Source organism: Lissotriton helveticus, chromosome 3_2 (assembly GCF_964261635.1).
Source record: "Lissotriton helveticus chromosome 3_2, aLisHel1.1, whole genome shotgun sequence".
NCBI lineage: Eukaryota > Metazoa > Chordata > Amphibia > Caudata > Salamandridae > Lissotriton > Lissotriton helveticus.
In genome coordinates, this window is record NC_136062.1 from 269,261,861 (window position 1) to 269,282,653 (window position 20,793).

Sequence of the window (20,793 nt, forward strand, 5' to 3'; positions counted from 1 at the left end):
CCAGGTTACTCTAGGTGTCTAGTGGATATTTCTCTATCTAAAAGAATAATTACACGGATCTTTAATACAAGAAATAGTACATTCTCTGGTCTGTCCAGGCCTCACCATTGCACCTTAGTGTGACGCTGAGTAGCAAACCACTCTTCTTCCATTTGCCGGGTTGTCAAAGAAGTGGATGTGCTGATTCAACCTTACCCCAACCCCATGCAGATTCAGAGTTATCCTTGAACCCTGCAGGGCCCTGCTCATGTTTGAGCATCGATTGCATGCAGATGCTTGAAAGTACAGCCCCAGCACATTCTGCAGGTCACCGCCTGTCCGGTCCCTTTCATCCTCTGCTATGACCAGTGCGGATATGGCCCCTATCGCTTTCCTGTTTGTTAGTCTTGGGCATGAGCACATGAGCCACCATCGAACAACAACAGCAGTGTTTGTCCATGAAGCCAATGCTCAGGAAGAAAGGACCCTGTCAGCACAGGTCTGGGGTCTAGAACTAGCAAGCACTGCATTCACAGGGGCTCCTTTCCAGAACACTCATCACAGTGAGTCACTGTGGCTGAGAGGGTGCTTATAAAGTGGGGGAAGCAAAACATGACCCTGCAGAGTTCAAACAGGCCTGTTAGTAAAAGGTGTCACAGCAGATCTGGAAACTCACCCAGACCTCACCTGGGAAATTAGCTGTCAGTGATTATCGCTGGTGCAGAAATGGCAAATGATTACTGGGTTCTTCTGTCACTGGGGGGCCGGCTTCAAAACTCAAACAAATTACCCTTTTCAGTATTAAATAGCACAAAGGCTTGGTAATCTGTGTGAGAGAGTGCTGCTACCAGCAGTTAATTCAGAGAGAAAGGGCCGCTATGTTAGAGGCAATGGTATAGCGCGCACTCTTTCGTTAGTGTGCCTCATGGCACTATCGGCTACATGGGGTGCCACAGCATATAATTCTTGGGTTGCCATAGTGCATTGGGGTCTGATTGGTCCTGTACTGGTCTGTTATGGGCGTTAAGTTCTTGTCTGTCTCTGTTTGATAAGCAGTGTCTTCATCAAAAAGCTGAGGGTGTTTGGTACCAAATTTGTTCGCCTGAAGGCATTTACCAATTCCTTACGCATCTCTGTGGCCAGTAATAAATATGTCCTTTGCCCATTTGACAAGAGTCTCCCAATTTGACAAGAGTCTCCCAAAAGAACAGTTATACAACTGTGTAAGGGTAAACATGTTCTGATGTGCTCTGTTCTTATGCCTGGTGTCTTGGTGTGTGGTGCTGTTGAGTCCAGCGTGACAACCGACTATATGGTATATCAGTGCTGTGCTGGACAGGATATATGGTGTATTCTGGTGTGTTGTTGGTTGTGGGATCTGGTCAGTATTTGTAACTTTGAACAATTTTAGAAGTAAGAGCCGTTCAGTGAGGACCACCTTGGATGGTGGATGCATGCAAGGCCCACCTTGGATGGTGGATGCATGCAAGGCCCACCTTGGATGGTGGATGCATGCAAGGCTCACCTTGGATGGTGGATGCATGCAAGGCCCACCTTGGATGGTGGATGCATGCAAGGCTCACCTTGGATGGTGGATGCATGCAAGGCCCAAGGGCCAGCCACACACCTGATGTAGGAGCCCCGGAAGAACACTGCGCATCGGCATCAAAGGTCAATGACGAACAGTGGGAGTAAGAGTCCAATGGGCACTTGTTGCTGGCGAACGTTTCTACATTTGGAAGCAGTCGTGACTGTGGAGCGGGGGAGGGGAACAACCAGAGCATGTGGAATTCCTCGCAGCAATGACAAAAAGTAAGATGTGTGAGAATATGGTGCTATTGGTAAATATGGGACTGGACAAGTACTGAAATGTGTAGGATGTTTGGTTGCTGGGCAAGTAGGCTGTGATAAATTGTGTGGTTTGTGGTGAACTAACAAGCTATGACAGTTATGCTGTGAGGAGTGGTCTGGGGTGCTTCACAGTTAGACTGGGCTAAAGGTAACATGCACAGTCTTCCAGCCCTCAGAACTGGCACAGCACAGACTGAAAGAGTGCCAGGATGCTCATTCACACCTGTAGCAGATACAGCACATGCAGCAGTGTGCAAATCCCTCCCAAAATCATACACACAAAGCAGTGCAAGACCTCCTGACAAGCAAGATACCGCATAGGCCTAGCAGTGCATGTGCCACCTCGAGAGGATGTACACATAGAGGCAGTAACGGTGTGTAAATCCATCTTACAACTCCCTCCTCAGTGAGGGAAGGAGGCGAGGCAGAGAAAGACTACCTGGGGATGTGGAACGGGCAACAGTGTTAGAAGAGCAATGCCGCGCGTCAATCATATGGAACAGCGGGAATTACGATGATGGACTAAGCCAGAGATAAAAGCAAAAATCCAACAGCTGCATCATGGGACTGAGAGGGCGCCTGCTATATCATGCTGATGGCATTAAACATCAAATCCAGTTACACACTTACATTAATTGACACAGAAGCATACCTGCAATGGGAAGGCTGCTTCACATCTTATGTTTGGGAAGGAGTGGTTTCTGCACTTGAACAGAATAGTCTAGATCAGCATAGCCTAGATATGCACGAAAAAGAATCGCTGCTGTTTGTTTATACAGATTCGCGCCATAAGATCAGATACCGCATAGAAAAACTCCTTGGCAGGAGGAAGGAATAGAAGAAGCTTCCTCTAACTTCTGCTTCTCAACACATTTTGATGCAATACAAATGCAATTGTTTCCACTTGTCACTAGGCCAAAATGTAAAAAAACAAAAAAAAACTACGAAGTAGCGACTTCATAATGGTATTAATTCATAAATAGAACAAAGATGCAATCATGTAATCCAACAATCAAATAGCAGCATTAGTTGATGCATAGCTAACACATCACATGTCTTCTACAAACATCACAGACAGTTACTGACCTGACAGAGACAGAAAGTATTCTCTCCAGCTCTATCCTTCGTTTCAGCACCTCCTTCACAATGCCTTTCTCAGGACCCTGCTTCACTTTCTCCCGGCCAATCAGGTACACCGCTTTCGGGGTGAGGACAAGGTCGCGCTTCACACCCTATATTGTGGAAGTGCACACAATGAACAGGTGTAATTGTCTGAAATATGTTATTTACAGTAACAAAGATTTATGTAATTGTTTTCCCAGGCATAGCCCAAGAAATCAATTGTGAATTTGCACTTGTGACTACGCAAAAGTGTTTACTTCCTGTGCAGTTGTACATTTTGTATGTGGAAACGCCATTGCATTTGTGCATTTTTTATTTATTTTTTTCTTCTCCAGAGAAAGAATATTTTTCCAATGAAAGAAGCCTCTGTATCACTATTTTTCTTTTAATTCCCATTCTTGAAAGGAATTTAGGTAATATGGTCTTTGACAAGAAAAAATCTCAAATAGTTTTTAGGGTGGAAATAGGTCACAAAAAAGTTTGTAAATAACAATCTTTCCTAATCATCCCGACCCGCAAACATCCACTCCCTGCCCATGGAGTAGGATTTACTTATGTGCTACACTACACTGTTGTGGGGTAATATCACACATAAAAGAATAATTTTATTTGTGGAAAGTTGAACTCCCATGTGTAAATGGATATGTGAAAGGGCCTTGTCAGAACACCTTTCACAGGGCCACGGGGCAAGCAAGAGCTACTGGGTCCAACCAAAGGAGTTGAGGTCTTTAATTCCCAGGGCTCGACCGACTAGGAATCCTGAGCAACTGGGCCAAGTACCCATTTAGCACTTGACTTTCAGTAGTAGCGAGGGTCGAGCAGTCCAAGGCTTCTCAGGGGGAGGTAGGAGGAGAACACAGGTTGGCAAATCCAAAAATGTTCAATATTAGCAATAAATTATTGTCAAGTCAAATACTTGTTTTTATGAAAAAGGACCATTTATATTCCATTACAAAGTAAAATGCAGCAAAAACAAATAATACACACATAGTCCTCCTGAGTTCAGTACACTAGTTTTAGATAAGCAGGTCACTGAATCCCTACTCTCTCTCCCTATTGGTAGGGGTTATTCCTCATTCACAATATGCGACATTCAGGTGAGGCCCCACTCTAAGTCTGAGTCTTAGCAGCCCCACTCTGACTCTTCCAAAGTCAAACGTGTTTCAGCGCAGTAATGGACTCTTCGTGCCGGTCCCCTATGGCACACAGGGTCGCAACTTTACTCAGCAAATGGGCTATCGCGCGATCTGCACAGCAGTAATGCACTCTTCACGGTGGCATCCTCTGGCATACAGGGTCCCTGACTTTACTTCACACAGGGGCTACAGCCCAATCAGCACAGCAGTAATGCTTCTTCATGACAGACCTCCTCTGGCATACGGGGTCGCCGACTTTACTCCCCACATGAGTTGTGGCCCAATCTGTGCAGCAGTGGCTAACTTCACAGCGACCCCACCTTGGAATCCAGTTTCACTGACTTGAGTATGCACATGGGTGATCAGTGCAGCAGCCACTTCCTCACACCTCGCTATGGGGATCCACTCGCCAGGATCGCCCACTGGACCCTCCAAGCTCTCTCTTCTTTCTCACATGGCACACTGGTCTTGGCAAGGAGGCAGGCACTGGTGCTCCAGGCTCAATGGCAGGTGGTTGTGGCTGCATGTGATTATATGTCTGAGTCTCTGAAGTTTGTGCTGGCGGTCTGCTTCTTTTTGAAGTGCCCGCTCCTCTTTCATGCCCTCCCGTAAGTAGTCTGTCACAACAGGAACAACTCCATATCTGCCTCACAACACAGGCCATAGGAGTGACTAGAGGTTCACACCTGGATGTCAGCCTCAGATAGATTTGTATAAAAGGGTTGTCAAGGGGCCCTAACCCTATTCGGTATAATTGTCATATCAGTCCCATCTCCGTCCCAAAATGTGACCACTCTCTCTAAGTCAAACAGCACCCTTCAAAGTGTACTGAAGAGCCTGGCTCTTCTCCAGTCCAGTGTGTGTCCCACCCAGCTCTCAGAAAGCAGCCATTCACAAATCTGTCTAGAGGGGAATCCTCTATCTCCTCATTCTCCTCTAGTCAGCCCTGGGTCTCTGAAAATGGAACCCACCACTTTCCATGTATGAGTACACACACACTCAGCACACGTATGCAAGCACACAAAAAAGCGCTACATACCAACTTGATGTGAGTTAAGCTCACAGCAGCAATACTTTATTACATTGCTCACTTATGACGTGGATTCAGCTAGTGCCAAACAAACGTTCGCTCTTTGCTTAAAGTCACTAATTGATTGGCTCAGGAAGAACACATTACAGTGTAATTCAGATAAGACCTAGAGCCTGTTTTTTGGGCGAAATATCCTTCTAGGATGGACCGAAGCCTGGCTAAAGAATGCTTCACCTCCGCCGCCTCCAGTGAAAGTGGCAAGAAACTTGGGGGTTCTGTTTGACTTGCACCTTTCCTTCAACGCCCAAGTTTCTTTTTGGAAAAATCTTGTCTTTGGATTCTTCGTCTGCTTAGGAGATTCCTACACCTGATTCCTCAGGAAGCGCAGATCACTGTGGTTAGGGTATTGATACTATCATGGCTAGACTATGTTAATGTGCTCGACCTGGAAATCCCAGAGTACTTAGTCAAGTGCTTATAGGTAATACAAGACATGGCGGTTCGCCTATTGTACAAGCTACTGCAGAGCTCATCTGTCGCGATCTTTCATGAGTAGCTGCACTGGCTCCCAGTCCGTAAGTGGATAATGTTTAAAGCTCTGACACTGACACATTAAGCCCTTCATAATAAGGGGGTAGCTATATCTGAATGGAAATATTAAGGCTTACAGCCCAAGGAGGATGCTGCACTCTAGTCAGGGTGGGCTGCTAACAGTACCCTGCTTTAAAAAGGAGAAGAAAGGAGGCTCCCGCTTTAAAAAGAAGCGGAGAGGAAGCTCCTCCTTTACAGTGCTGTCTGCAGGTTTATGGAATCCGTTTGCTAGTCAGCTGAGAATAATAAGAGAGCATGGGCCATATGTATCAAGCGAATTTCGGCCTTTGCGAATGCTAATTAGACAAATGGTATGTATCAAACAAGTTTGATGCAAAATAAGGAATAGCAAAATTTGCTAATCCTTATTTTGCGATTGCACTTAAGGAATTGCAAATTTTGCGATTCCTTAAATGCAATGTATCATACAAAAAATATGCAAAAAATGCCATTAAGGATTAGCAAATTACCACCAACTTCTAGTTGGTGGTAATTTGCGAATTCTTATCAAAAAGCTTTTTTAAAAAAAAACAAAGGTGCCATATGACGCCCATACATGCCCTTAGGGCATGTATGTGCTCCATATGCCCCCAAATGTCTTTTTCAGGGGTGCAGCAGGGTGTTCTTGAGACACCCCTGCACCCTTGGAAAAATCCCTAATTTGCGATCAGCAAATTGCTAATTGCAAATTGCACTTTCATTCCTATGGGCCTCCTGGCCCATGGAAATGAAGGGGTAATTTGCGATTAACAATTTGCTAATCTCAAATTAGGAATGCTAAGGAATCGCTATTGAAAAGCGATTTTGTACATACATACCGTTTTGCATTTCCTAAATAGCGATTCCTTAAAATTCGCTATTTAGGAAATGCAAAATGGTTTGTTGGTACATATGGCGGTAAGTGAGTTTCAAAAAAGCACTAAAAGAATACCTCTTTCCCCTTTAGGGTAGGGGTTGACTGGCCAAGGTCTGTTCTTCTATTGTACCGTTGATGCTGAGTGCTGGGACACTCTTGGAGTAGCCGAGCGCTATATAAATTATTTATTCATTACATGATTGGGCCTATAAACCTCACTCCAGTGACACAGGCAAAAAAACCTGTTCACTACATGGTATGCTGCCTGTACTATACTAGCGCTACTTAACTCTTGGTAAAGGTAGTGGTCTTCTACCACCATGAGGCTGGCACTTTGGGCACCCCTCACGATCCAACAAGACCGCACCCTATGAGACAGGCCTATGTCATGGCACACATGCATGATCCATGTTCACCAATGACAAAAAAAATCAGCACCAAGGATCAAGATATCATGGCAGCTGAGGTACCCAGGGCAGGGGTACATGTCCGTCACCTTGGGAGGGACTTTTCTGTTCCAACAGGCCTCCAGAGAGGAATACATCTGAAATTATAGCGTAAGCATTAAAGATTATGGTGGCGATGAGGAAATGCTTGATTATTTTGAGGTTTGTGTCCTTAGGCACTACGTTCTGAGAAATGTTATGGTTACAAAGTTCTACAAAGATGGCAAGACATCTGCAAAATAATATGTACAATCTGAGCAAAGCACAATATTGGGCTTTTGTACTAAATATTGGCATTTGGCTTTTAAAACATAATTATTCATTGTGTTAGCATAAGATTAATATTTTCTGTTTGATTTAGTAAACCATACCTTAAACCTTCTGTCATACTTTGTGACCGTATCGGCAAATTCAATCTTCTCTCGCTTGCCCACAAACTGGCGCAGCTCGGGGTGCTCTTCCATTCCGATATAATCCCCAATGAAGTTCCTGTTGAGGCTGTTCCTCCTTCGTTCCTTCTTGTTAAGCAAAAGATCTGAAGCTAAAAGGAAATTTGTGTTAGTACAGATTTCAAGAATTTCTTGTATGTCCCTGGATATATTAGTGCAAACCTAGCTCTGGAGCAAAAAAGCAATATAGAAAAGAAGAGGGGGTACATGTTATGGGGAGGATTGGGTTGAGAGAGAGGCAGGAATGGCACAGGTAGTGGAGGGCCGGGGGGAGGGGTCTGCAGTTAGAGGTTGGGGAGGGTCCCCCTCCAAACTCGGGCCATTTCTATTCAAAGTATCTTTCAAAGTAATAAATACATCTGTATATCAAACCCAAATGTACAGATAAATGGTCTCCGTCAACATAAAATATTACTTAAGAAATTTGCAGTGAAAACTTTAACCTTGTGACTCAGGCACATAAAGCAATGGAAACAAACCCCTATTTACTCACCTTGGTTTAAATTTAACATATGGCCACATATTTCCAATTCAAGTCAGATGTAGTGATAGGGTGTAGGCAAAAATAGGAATTTATGGGCAGGCTAAGGGTAGTGACCAACAACCAAAATGTTGTTTTAAAGGGTGACATTGCATAAGGTTCAATCTTGAGTTGAGCATGGTGTCAGCGATGCAGAGAACTGCGGCAAAACCTTCAGCCCTTCCTCTTCTAGGAAACTACGGCCATCACCAGAACATCAGCGCCTACAGCTGCTACCAATAACCTCAGCATAAGGTCTTCCTATTGGGTGGACACTCTGACTACAGTCCCCATGTGCCTAGTTGTTTGTATGCCTTATGCAAAATGCTCAATTTACTTCCAATCGAGCTTCAGTGATTCTTCATCACGTGACAGTTTCTCATCCAGGAAGTCGGATCCCTGTATTTAATCCACTTCCGGAAAGGATCCATCTCCTTGCCCTACAAACCTTCTGCTTTACCAACATTGCAGGGGTTTTGATATAATCTATAAACTGTATCGTAAATTATCTATTTATGGAAGTAGCTAATAGATGTCAAGAGCTGAGCATAAGGGAGATTCGTATTTAAGTGCGAAAACAGCCTTCACGCAGAAGCACAGCTGGGACACTGGAAGGCACCTCTGCAGCCACAGGATGGACAGGAAGCACGGAAGGCCAAAACTAATCCAAGAATTCTATAGTGGGCTAGAGATAGGGCTGATGGCGAAGGGAGACTCAAGGTTCCCCAGAACTAGGACAGCAAGTAACAGAGCAGGGGTTGAATAAAGAATATTGGGGCACATGCATCATTGTAGGAATTTGCATTTCCTAAATTGCGAAAATTAAGGAATCGCAATTTAGGAATTGCAAAATCCTATGCATCAAGAAATCCTAAAAATTTTTAGGATTTCTTAATTTTCGGAATTTGCGATTCCTTAATTGCGAATCGCAATTAAGGAATGGCATTACATTGATTCCTATGGGCCTAGAGGCCCATAGGAATCAATGCCGTTTTGCATTTCTTTTTTTTGGAATTCGCAATTTGTTGATGCATTGCAAGGGTGCAGAGGGGGGTCAAAAGGACCCCCCCCTGCACCCCTGAAATGTATTTTAAAGTGCATGTTTCACACACACATGTCCTAAGGACATGTGTGTGTGTAACATTACACTTTCCAAAATGCATTTTTTGTGCTTTTTTAAAGAATTTCGCAAATTAACACGAGGGTCAACCTCGTGTTAATTTGCACTTCCTATTTCAAAATTCGCATTTTTAAAAAAATTGATGCATTGCATTTAAGGAATCGCACAAATGCGATTCCTTAAATGCATTCGCATTTTTAGGAAATGCAAAAAAAAGCGAATTTTGAAAAATTGTTTCATGCATCCCAAAAACGTATTAAGGAAGCGCAAATGGCCGAATTTACCGATTCACACCGTTTGCACTTCCTAAATAGGTTGATGCATGTGCCCCATTGTTTCTAAAACTATCCATATAAAGCTCTGCTCGTGCAGAAGGCCTACCCTGCTAGGGAGAAACTAAACCGTGGTTAACATTTCTTCAATCTATCTAATCTTATTCCGGCAATAACATAGAGGTGCTGTGATGTGTGGCAACAGGCTGATCTTTGGATAAGGAACACAGAGTGTATCCAGTGTTAACTGGCCTACATGGCAATTAGGCAGTGCCTGACCGGCTTGTCTCACAGGGCAGTGTGTGGCACCATTTTTTGGCTGTTTGTGGGCCTCTTTGATTCTCTATGGGCCGGTTGGTTTTACCAGCTTCGCCTCGGCGCAAATTCCGTAGCGGTGCGGCGGAATTTGACACGTACCCAGATTGGACGGCCCCTAGCCGTCCGACGCACACGCCCACTGTTGCGTTGGCCGGGGGCGTCCGACGCATCGAAGAGGTTAACTGATGATTTCCCTGGTATTACAGCAGGACGAAATTGGTGTAGTCTTCCATAGCTTGAAAAATACTTTTATAGCGTGGATTTACAAGTTCAAAACTGCCCCGATTTGCAAACATGGGGCACCTTGTTTTAGTTATCTAATTCCCTGTAATTCACTAATGGAGGCCACTTTTATTTTGGTGCCCAGGCCTATTTTCTATCCCAGTCTGATTCTTAGTTTACAGTACTTATATTTAGAGGTGTAAAAAATCGTGCCAGTTCTTTTGCGCAGCACTACTCCTTAGGGTGAGTGAGATTATGGGTGCACCCCAATCACTATGGGATCAACTCTCCATAACGTAAACACCACTTCAAAACTTGATCGCTGTATGTACAGGTTGAGATCATTCTGCACGCCTCCATGGTACAAAAGTATTTGTAGGGAGTGCGGGTCCTCTCCAAAGCATGGCTTTAGATGTGTAACATGTGAGATGCCAACCCTGCAGGCACAGGTATCCCACACCCCCCAGCAGCCAGGGTAGAGATGCTGATGGAACCTTCCTGAGACAGTTACTGCACACAGAAGGTTTGCACTGTTACCGTCTCAAGATGGCCGAGGCACCTTTTAGTTTTCACGCGGCGCGATACATAAATATATTTACCTTGCTCTCTCATTTGCACATATTTTTTTCTGGCCACGTACTTCCGCCATGCCTTCTGGATTGCCCGTGCGTAGCCGTCGTACTTCCTCTCCCTCATCTCCTCCAGCAAGAACAGCTATTTAAGATGGGTAGAAGACAGGCAAAGAATTAGAGACAACGATAAAAGACAGGCAAAACATTAGAGACAGAGGCGAAAGCCAGGCAAAGCTTTAGACACATAAGCATAAGACAGGCAAAGCAGTAGAGACATAAGTATAAGACAGGCAAAGCATTAGAGACATAGGTGTAATGCAGGCAAAGATTTACAGACATAGGTAGGAGACGGGCAAAGAATTAGACCCAATGATAAAAGACCGCCAAAATATTAGAGACAAGAGTATAAGACAGCAAAACATTAGAGACATAGGTATAAGACAGGCAAAACTTTACAGACAGGTATAAGACTGGAAAAGCTTTAGAGACATAGGTGGAAGACAGGCAAAATATGAGAGACAAGGGTATAAGATAGCAAAACATTAGATGAATAGGTATAAGACAGGCAAAGCTTTAGAGACAGGTATAAGACAGGAAAAGCTTTAGAGACATAGGTGGAAGACAGGCAAAGAATTAGAGACATAGGTATAAAACAGGCAAAGCACTAGAGACACAGGTATAAGACAGGCAAAACATTAGAGACAAGCATTAGAGACATAGGTATAAGACAGGAAAAGTTTTAGAGAGATGGGTAGAAGACAGGCAGAGAATTAGAGACATAGATATAAGACAGGCAAAGCATTATAGACAAAGTTATATGACAGGCAAAGAATTAGAGACATAGGTATAAGACAGACAAAGCATTAGAGACATAGGTATAAGACAAGCAAAGTATTAGAGACAGAGGTAGAAGACAGGTAAAGCATTACAGACAAAGGTAGAAGACAGGCAACGCATTAGAGATATAGGTAGAAGAAAGACAAAGCATTAGAGACAAAGGTATAAGACAGGCAAAACATTAGAGACAGAGGTAGAAGACAGACAAATAATTAGAGACATAGGTAGAAGACAGGCAAAGGATTAAAGGCGGTAGAAGACAGGCAAACCATTAGATTGGTAAGTGTATGTGCCATCAGCTACCCTCAACCGTACAATGCTTTCTTCTTCCACTTCCTCTGACCCATTGGGATACCCTACTGGTACGGTATTTACCCTGCTGCTACGGCACTAAGCTCTACCTAATAACAGGCATCTGAGCCAGCAGGATCCGTCATGCATAGCAGGATCACCATATCATGGCTACAATCCTCTCCAGGTCTCTATTCATCAATTGCTCTGTTAGCATTTGTCACCCCGAGTGGGAAGGGTATGCCCAGACGTGGGTCCAGTGTTCTCCATGCCACTGGAGTCAAGCTAGCCTGGCTGTTGAGGGGTGAAACCCCGAAACCGGTCACAGGATGCTTGTTTCCAGTCTAGGGAGGACCTGGCCTGGCAGTTCGGGCTGGACTGTTCCCATGGGGAGCAGGGTCAAGACTGATTTGCATATGGCTGGGTTTGAACTGGAATGGCAGGGGGAGCCAACAAACAATGGATTTAGGCCGGATCTTTGTACTGGGGTGAATGTTTGACATTGGTCAGCATTCTGTCCATCAACGCATACAAACCTCTCAAGCCACCTTCACTTGAGTTTCCAAGGGTGGCGGATATGTGGAGGGAACGCTTGCCCAACCTCCATACTGTAAGAATGGTCTAAGATCTTATGAGTCCTGACACCCAGGCATTGCCAGGCACCTGTTCTAGGGGAAATTGTGTAACACTTTGTAAGTGGTACAGTGAAAAATAAGGCAAGAAAACTAAAGTGTTGAGGAATGGAAGGCAGATTTACCTACATCATGTCAGCTCAGCAGGTCAATGTGGCTTCTTCCAGAACAGTTTTGAACAAAGTTGTGGTAAGAAAAGGTAGGAGGGCTGGAGTAGAGTAAATTGAATGTCAAGTGTCTGACTCTTCCGGATGGTACTGTTTTATTACAAGCAGTGGCTTACTGGGTATACTAAGGCCCTCATTCTGAGGCAGAGATAAACACAAAGTCAGGCACAATCAGTGGTTTTTCCTGGTTTCGGATTCCGAGCAGTGTAAAATTACCACATGCACCAGGATTTTGGCTGCGAAAATTCCCTTCGAAAATATAACCGGGAGGAATTTGCCTTGGGTAACGGGGAAACAATTTACCTATTTTGGTCTCTGCATGTCAATCCCCATTTTAGCCTGTCTAACTTGAAATAGGGGTGTAAAATCCACCCCTGGGTAAAACTGTGAGTCGGTATAATAGCTGCCAAGGGGCCCAGATTCATGTGACACTGCAGCCATTCCTTACTTTTTAGCCAAGACAGCTTAGCATTCAGGGACTCAAAGGCCCATACTTTTAAAGGGAAAAGCAAACCTGAAAGTCTAAGCATAGAAATGCTGGTATGTAAAACTTCTGGCTGAAATTGGCACCTATTGCACAAAGCTACTGTGGCACACCGTCATCAGCACCTCAAACCCCCTCACACCAAGACCTTCAGTGGGGGATTCCACCTTAGAAGGAAGGTAAATGTTGTGAGTGATCACTTCTAATGTGTCTCTGACTCAAATGGCAAACTCAACACAACATTTTTGCTAAGGATGCGCTAGATGTCCAGACTGCAGCCTGCTCTGTAAAATAAAAAACAAGCATTTGCAATGCAATAGGTTTCGCATTAGTTAAATGTGGAGCTATTGCTTTGCATTTGTAAAGCAATGCAGCGTCCGCCTGCATTTTTTTTTTCATCGAACGCTGCACTTTTGCTTTAGATGTTCAAAGCTACAGCGCGGCATGCCACCTTTTTTTCTGTTTATTTACTACTATAGCAATCCTGGCATGCCACGCTTAGCTTTAGATGTTTAAAGCTAGAGCGCGGCTGGCTGCCATTGCTACGAAAGTCAATACATTGAAAAAAAGTTGTGCGGCTGCCCTTGTTCTCTTTGTTTACTATTGCAGCAATCATGGCACGCCACGCTTTAGCTTTAGATATTTAAAGCTAAAGAGTGGTGTGCCGCCATTGCTATAAAAATTATTACATGGGAAAGAAATGCAGCATTTGCCCACCTTAGTTTTTTTATTTATTGACTTTTGGAGAAACGGTATCACGGTGCGCTTTAGCTTTAGATTTTTAAAGCTAAAGCGCGCCGGTCTGCCACTGACACAAAAGTCAATGCAGTGTTGTGCAGGGTGGGGCATGCCGTAGGAAGGATAGCAGCATGCACAGGAGGGAGGGGGTGCGAGCGAGGAGCCAACATTTGGCCTGAGATGGCCAACCAAAAATAAAAAACTATTGGTGATGTCCATTAGGATGAAGCCTAGCACACAAAGGCGGGACAGATGGACAGTATTGACCAACAAGAGTAAGGGAAGTTAGAAAGGCAGGACAACTAAAGAACCAGGAGCGCTGGGCGTGTCGAATGCCCATATCCTGAATACAGTATGTTTTATAGAGACAGCACAAGGGCTGCCTAGGCGAGACCTAAAATCTCTGGTCTTTTTAGCTGTGTTTTCATCCTAAAAAAAATAACTTTTGCGCTTATTAGGAGTAGTTTTTAAATCACTGACAGTGTTTCTATGCATATCAATTCTTTTTTTGACTTATGTATACCTCACAATGGCAGAGAAGGCTTATTTCTGAAACTAGGGGTTATTAGATTCGCGGTAACTCCGCAGATCCGATGCCTTTCATTTGGAGATTCCAACTGATGAAAGGTGTCCCCTCAATCTTTTAAAAGGCACGTTAAATTAACAGCTTGGCATCGACTATGAGAAACCAGATATGGTTTTAAAAGCTTAAGTTGAAAGTAAATGTTTCTCCCCCTGTAGTTTCGACGCTGGTCTCTGATCCTGCTTTACCCACTTGGTACCGCTCTCATGTGTCGAAAGGCAAAAGGCGTCTTATTCATCTTTATCCGGCAAAACTAGGAGTATTTTGAAATAAGGGAAACTCTATTCACTAGCGGTATACAAACAACGCTACATTTATATACTATCATATAATTTTATATTGTGATGCATCAAATGAACTTCAGAATTACTCCCACAAAAGTTAAATCACTGTGCGCTACTCCGAGAAATCTGTAGGTGGTGCTACAGGACAACAGAGAGTTCCTCATGCTCTGTCGATTTCAGTTTTCGTGATTCAATGCGAGGGTGCCCATCCAAAACGGTTTTCTTCCCTCAGGTATTTTTTTAAAAATCAGGTACTTCAAGTATTGAATGTATAACGGAATAAACAGCACGAGTATTAGAATGGAAAGGCAGAATCTGAATTGGATGAGTTCCTCACGCAGGAATTGGGTAAGGTGAGCTCTGTACCCATTTTAAGTTTGCATCTACACGTCTCAGCAGCCGGCTGCTGTTGGCTGCAAACCAGGACTGTGTGAACACCCCCTCTTAATCCCTTCCCTGCGGAGGTAATTCCCCTACGGTGCGGGGGGCGAGCGCGGCGCCGCGGTGCTCGTGACGAGACCAGCTCGTCATGAGTCACAGTGGAGCTATGCTCATGACGAGCTGGTCTCGCCATGACCCCGCCCACTGATTAATTCACCCGCACAGGCGGGGAATCAATCGCGCGTGGGCGGAGCGGAGCCGTTATGACGAGACCAGCTTGTCATGAGCACAGCTAGATTGTGACTTATGACAAGCTGGTCTCCTCATGAGCAACGAAGAGGTTAACATGGGCACCAGGCTGCTGGTGACAGCGGTGTTCTCGATTAAGAGTCTATTATGAGATTCTGCTTCCAATTTGCGAGCATGTGAGCTATTGTAAATAACAATGCCTTTTATTGATATGTTTTGAAAAAGTGCACGCGGTGGGTAAACACACACTTTGTGCTTATAGTCGTTGCTTATGAGAAGCTAGGCTGGCAGTAAAAGAGGCACAGTTACTGCTGGCCTTACTTCTTGTAAGCAACGAATATAAGTACAAAGTGCGGGTTTACGCACCGCTTGCAGGTTACCAAAACAAATAAATAAAATGCATTGTCATTTACAATTTCAATAGCTCAAACTCTCGCAAATGCGAGACCTCTTGCATAGTAAATGCTTGTCGAGCTCTGAGACGGAGGCGGCAGCAGCTATTAGAAGGCGGGGACCATGATGCCAGGACGTGTGTTCAAAAGCAGGAGGGAGGAGGAGGCAGCTGTAGCCAAAACAGACCTCAGTCTTTAACCCCTTCAGTGCTGCGCGAATTCCTCTGCGGTGCTGAAGGTTCTAAAGAACCTATGGACTCATGACGGAACGGTTCCGTCATGAGCACAGGCCAACCGACGCTCATGACGGAACCGTTCCGTCATGAGCACCGAAGGGGTTAAATGCACATCAAATGTGGCAAGATAAGAGCAAGATTTACAGTCATGTTTCCAACAGAGCTCTGTAAACCATGAACACTGGTCTCGAGATCTCTAGCTTAAAGAAAGAAATAGTGCTCACAGCTCTGAGTAACAACACATGTACCAGGGACAGTCCTTCAAAATGGGTGGAGCTTTCAAAGCCCATATCCTGAATACAGCATGCCTAGCAGAGACAGCGCAAGCGCTGCCTAGGCAGGGCCTAAAAAGTAGACGTGTTTGGATCTCCCATAGCCTTGATTTTCGGATGAAATCCCTCTTTGGGATGTATTGATTTTCATGTGGCATGTATTTAACTTCTGCATATTCTATTGGGTGATTTCATGTTTTTTGTCTGGCTACAGACGGCTTTAGTTGCACCACCACACAACATACAAAATTAATACAGGTGCTTTAAGCGAGCCTACCTCAGCCAATGGACTGATGGGGCGAGCTCCTTACATGTGTTGACTAGATAGAGTGCCAGTCAAATTTTGGCATCAGCCCTTGGCATTTAGTGAGAGCACACTCGGGACTGATACAAAGTAGTCAATTTCACTACAGATGAGGCGTTCCTTGCATGAGCGTACAGACGCACACTTTCTCTCTATCTTTCCCTCTCTCGTTCTCTCTCTCTCTCTCTCTCTCTCTGTCTCATTTTAATTATGGCACAGTTTAGCCTATCATTCAACTATTTACAGATCAGTGGCCTGGAGCTGTTGTGAAAAAATGTACATGATGTACTGCACTGACCCGAGAAGGATTTGTGGTTGGCCAGTGTTCTTATCTGTTATAAAGTAGCATCTTTCTAGCTAGGAAAGAAAAGTCTGGTTGTTCTCTAACTTGAGAAGAGTCCCAGGCCATCCAGGCATTTTTTCAAGCCCCCATGGCTTTTATTCATGATAAACACAAAAGCGTATTGTGCACATATAACTACACATAGCCAACAGTGCCTGTTGTTCTTGGCATTTAGTGGCACGTGGGGACAATTAGTTTATTTATTCACAGTACGCTCCCATAGATGAAGAACTAAATTTGGGATACCACTCGTACTTAAATCACATGTAATGAAAGTGTGACAATCGGAATGAATTGTTTCAAATAATTTAGATTTATTTGAAAGTTCTGCACCTTTTGAAGATTCTTTTGATTTTCTACGATTAATTAAAAGAATACATTACAAGCAATGGAATTTTGGTAACCGCATAATCAGAGTGTTTATTCGTGAATAAAGGCAATGGAAGCATGAAATATTGGCCGGGCGCCCTGGGACTCTTTGAGAGAACAGAGAGACTCTACTTACCTCTGTGTTCTGAGACAGATGGGACAGCACGCCTAGACTGGGATCACTCAGAAGAAATGAAATACATGTAAATGTGCACAGGAATATATGCTGTTTAGTTATCTTTCTAGATTACACCATGATTCTAGCTCTTTCTAGACCATACAGCAGCCTGCACTGTGCCAGCTCTGTGGCTGCCGCCATCAGCCCCAAATCCAGCTCGGTTACTCCCAGAGTCGGTGGGGCGGAGCAGGCCCCTCGACCTCTTCAGCGGAGCAAGTTAGCGGAGTGTGTCTCACTGTGTCCCTCCTCCCCATGCCTTCTCCAGCACATTCTCTAAACTGACAGACACATTGGGCTTCCCAATTAAGCCAACTGCGGCTGGTGCTGCCTCGCAGCCCTGAAGCACAACTGGCTCTTGATTGGTTAAACCTGTACCTATCATCAGCTGTGTAATATGGCCGGCCACTCATGGGATTAGCTGCTGCTCGCAGGGTTTTATCTGAGCAGGATTCTCCAAAGACAGTCTTTAAGATAGCTACATTTATCTAAATGGGGATATGCTAAAAATCTGGCATGGATCTGCCCCCCAGGACCGACTTTGAAGAACCCTGATCTAGGAAGACTGCTCAAGCTATGGATGAGGGGAAAGGTCTGGCCAGCAGCAGAGACCCTCTGCTGTGACTTGAAGAGCTGATGATAATGACAGTAAGCGTAGTCGCACTTGCAACTTGGGCCGGTGACCTCGTGTTACTCATCGTGTCATCCACAGAGCTGGGAATACTCTGGAGACAGGCAGGAGGATGACCATGGCTGACGCATGAGTGTCATCAATGCTGTAGAACTACCAAGACTCAACTGCCCATCCAGTTTACACACTGCGCCTGCCTGGATTGAGGCCCTCCGAGGACCAGCGACAGGCAGGCAGGCTCCTACTACCGCCTCCGGGTTCTGTTGGTCGGTCATGTTTCACCATGGACCACTGTCTTGTACGGCTGCTCACTGACAGCTTGAAGCACATGTAGAACAACAACTCTAGGAGATGCTGAGCGGCCCACAGCCTGCAGCTGTGTGTTTGGCAGTATCCTGCATCCAATCAATGGCAGACCATGATAGGCGCGTGAGTCACTGCCTACGCAGGAGATGAGCAGACTCTAGCTTGGGGGACTGTCCGGCTGGGGGGACACTGCTCAGAGAGGTATCTGTTGGCCAATGTGCACCATTTACCATCTCTCTAAGTAATGCGACTTGCTTACGCCATCTTGTGGGGACAGTTCAATGATGCCAGCCTGATGAGAGCGATATGGGGCTATGCTGTTTTGTTAGAAATATTTCCCATCAGTGTATGATAATGCAGTCAGGACTTTGAGCCCTCCCTCCAGATAAATGCTGCAACCTGGAGCTCGCAGGCTCCTATTAGTCCATCCCAGATGTTCCTTCGATTCTTGGCGCCAAGACACCCATGAGTATTCGCGAGCTTTAGAAAAGTAATTTAATTTAATTTCATATCTTGATAAGGGTCTACTTCTCTGTTTGAGACAGATAAGGAAATTAGATTGCCTCCTATTAAGTTTCCAGATAAAAACCTATGTACCCGGGAAATGGATGACCGTCTCAAACATTCATAATTCAGTAACTAATGTGCAGACAGAGTTGTCTTTATTCGGACGGAATGCTTTTGCTCCCAATACACTCGCAGCTCTCAATAATTGCATTTTCTGCCTAAGGAAGTTCAGTCTTGCTTAAACTGAGTGTAAACACCCGTGTGTGTTGTGTGCACCCAGGACACAGCTGCCGTGCTGCTCCACATGATGGAAATGTGAGACCTGGGCTCTTGATCGTATGACATAGACATAAAGAATGTATTCTGCTCACACTAAAGTTTCATTAAAAGTGTTGCACATAAATCCCTGAACCATCACGCATACATGCCAAAAACAAGACATGTCACACACAAGCAGAACTGCTCTCCTGTGCTTGTCGCTGCTGCACACTGTCTGCTCTCTTCTCTCTTCTCTGTCCTAAAACTGTTTTTCCAAGACATAATTACAGAACATTTGGTTAAGAGCCAAGTTCTAAGCTACTCGCTTTAATCATTTAAGTTCTTTACTTTGCTTCAACTATTAACATTTTTATCCATTTACTGTTCCCTCCCCCTGCATATTCTTATCGTTGGCCCTTTAAAATGAGTGCTTCAAATACTTGTTTTGACTTTTTAACAAAATATAAAATGCACTACAGTAAACATTGACTCATGAGTGGCCCGTGGTCCCACTGTGTTTCAGAGGCCCACTCCAGGCCTCAGGACAGGAATGTGTCTCTCACCACAGTCAGGGGGTCTCAGATATTTTATACCCGGGCTGTGGTTTCTGAGGGTTTTCTTACTGTGCACGATTTATTCAACCCTCCTCTAACTAGGACCATAAAAAGCTGTGCTGCTTGAATTATTTCTAATCACAGTGACTAACGATGAGTGTGGCTGTGGGCTGTGATTGGTTCCTCAAATCACGGTGACGCACTAGAGTGAGGGGGTCATGAGGGATTGGAGAAGTCTTGCATCGCAGCGCTATACACCGGTTTAGGGTGCAGGTCCTGAAAGAGTACAAAGTCAGCATTGTGGGCTTTCTGAAGGAATCTAGCGCCAAATGGAATTAAATTGCAGCACTCTGGGCCTCAAAAGAGTTTGAACACGACAGAGTCCAATGGCAGAACTGAGGAAAGAGGTGCCTCGAAGCAGCGAAACCGCAACGCTGTGCATCTGTGCTGGAGATCGAGATCCCAAAGGGGTCAAATCGCAGCAGGGGGCATCATCGTGTCGAATAAGATCTCTAATTCAGGGAGACGCTCACCTCGTATTGCATCATTTTTGGTCAACTGCACAAATGAGACCCCAGAAGAACTAAACTGAATGTCTCTGGGTGTGTTTAGGAAATCAGCCTTCAACTTCAGCTGCCGTTTGACCTCGCTCCCCCCATCAACCCCCACGCCAAAAGGGTTAACAGAATCACATTTTGGATCAACATCAGGATTCAGGTCCTCGAAGGACCACTATTTCCCCCATGAGCTTCAACTATATTACATCTCAGCAGTGTGCCCTGCAACAGCTCTAGGAACCAGCCCCCAAAGAGATGAAACTATAGGACTGTGTTTTCATCTCCTGAAGGCTGCCACATGTGAAACCCTATAGGTGACATCTTTGTATGTCTGTTTCCTCTCAGAAAAGAACACTGATGCTTCACAAATGCATGTTCACTGAACATACTGCATTTCTATTATGAGGCTGTAAAGGGTTAACAGGCTGCCCTGAGCCCTGCCCAGCTGATGTCTGTGACTTTGACCAACAGGGGGTCACAATTTCTGAAGCACTGAGCATCAGTTAAAAAAACAGGCGCAGAAAAAGAGTCAGACTGCGACACTGTGCAGCGGTATCAACAAATAACCACCCCAAAGAGTTGACCAATGAAACAATGTGTCAAAAGCAATTCTTTAGGCTTGAGTTTCCAAAGATTCAGAGATACGGGGCAGGAGTCACTGCAGGAGAGAGGGAGAGGCGAAGACAATCCCAGAAATTTCAGCTGCGACAACAAAATTAGCACCATTCGATTGAAACCAAATGGTTCACAAATGGAGAG

The 20,793-nt window shown here is 44.8% G+C and overlaps 1 protein-coding gene across 2 annotated transcripts in view; it reads right to left on the minus strand.

Annotated features, from left to right (window-relative positions):
* MYO1E (myosin IE) overlaps positions 1–20,793 on the minus strand; it is a 616,637-nt gene that overhangs the window by 89,393 nt on the left and 506,451 nt on the right. For both annotated transcript variants that reach the window (XM_078685186.1, XM_078685185.1), the window contains exons 20-22: positions 10,512–10,626; positions 7,383–7,552; positions 2,917–3,062 (exon numbers count right to left, since the gene is read on the minus strand). In XM_078685186.1, coding sequence (XP_078541312.1) covers positions 2,917–3,062; positions 7,383–7,552; positions 10,512–10,626 — 431 coding nt within the window. The remainder of the gene's footprint in view (positions 1–2,916; positions 3,063–7,382; positions 7,553–10,511; positions 10,627–20,793) is intronic.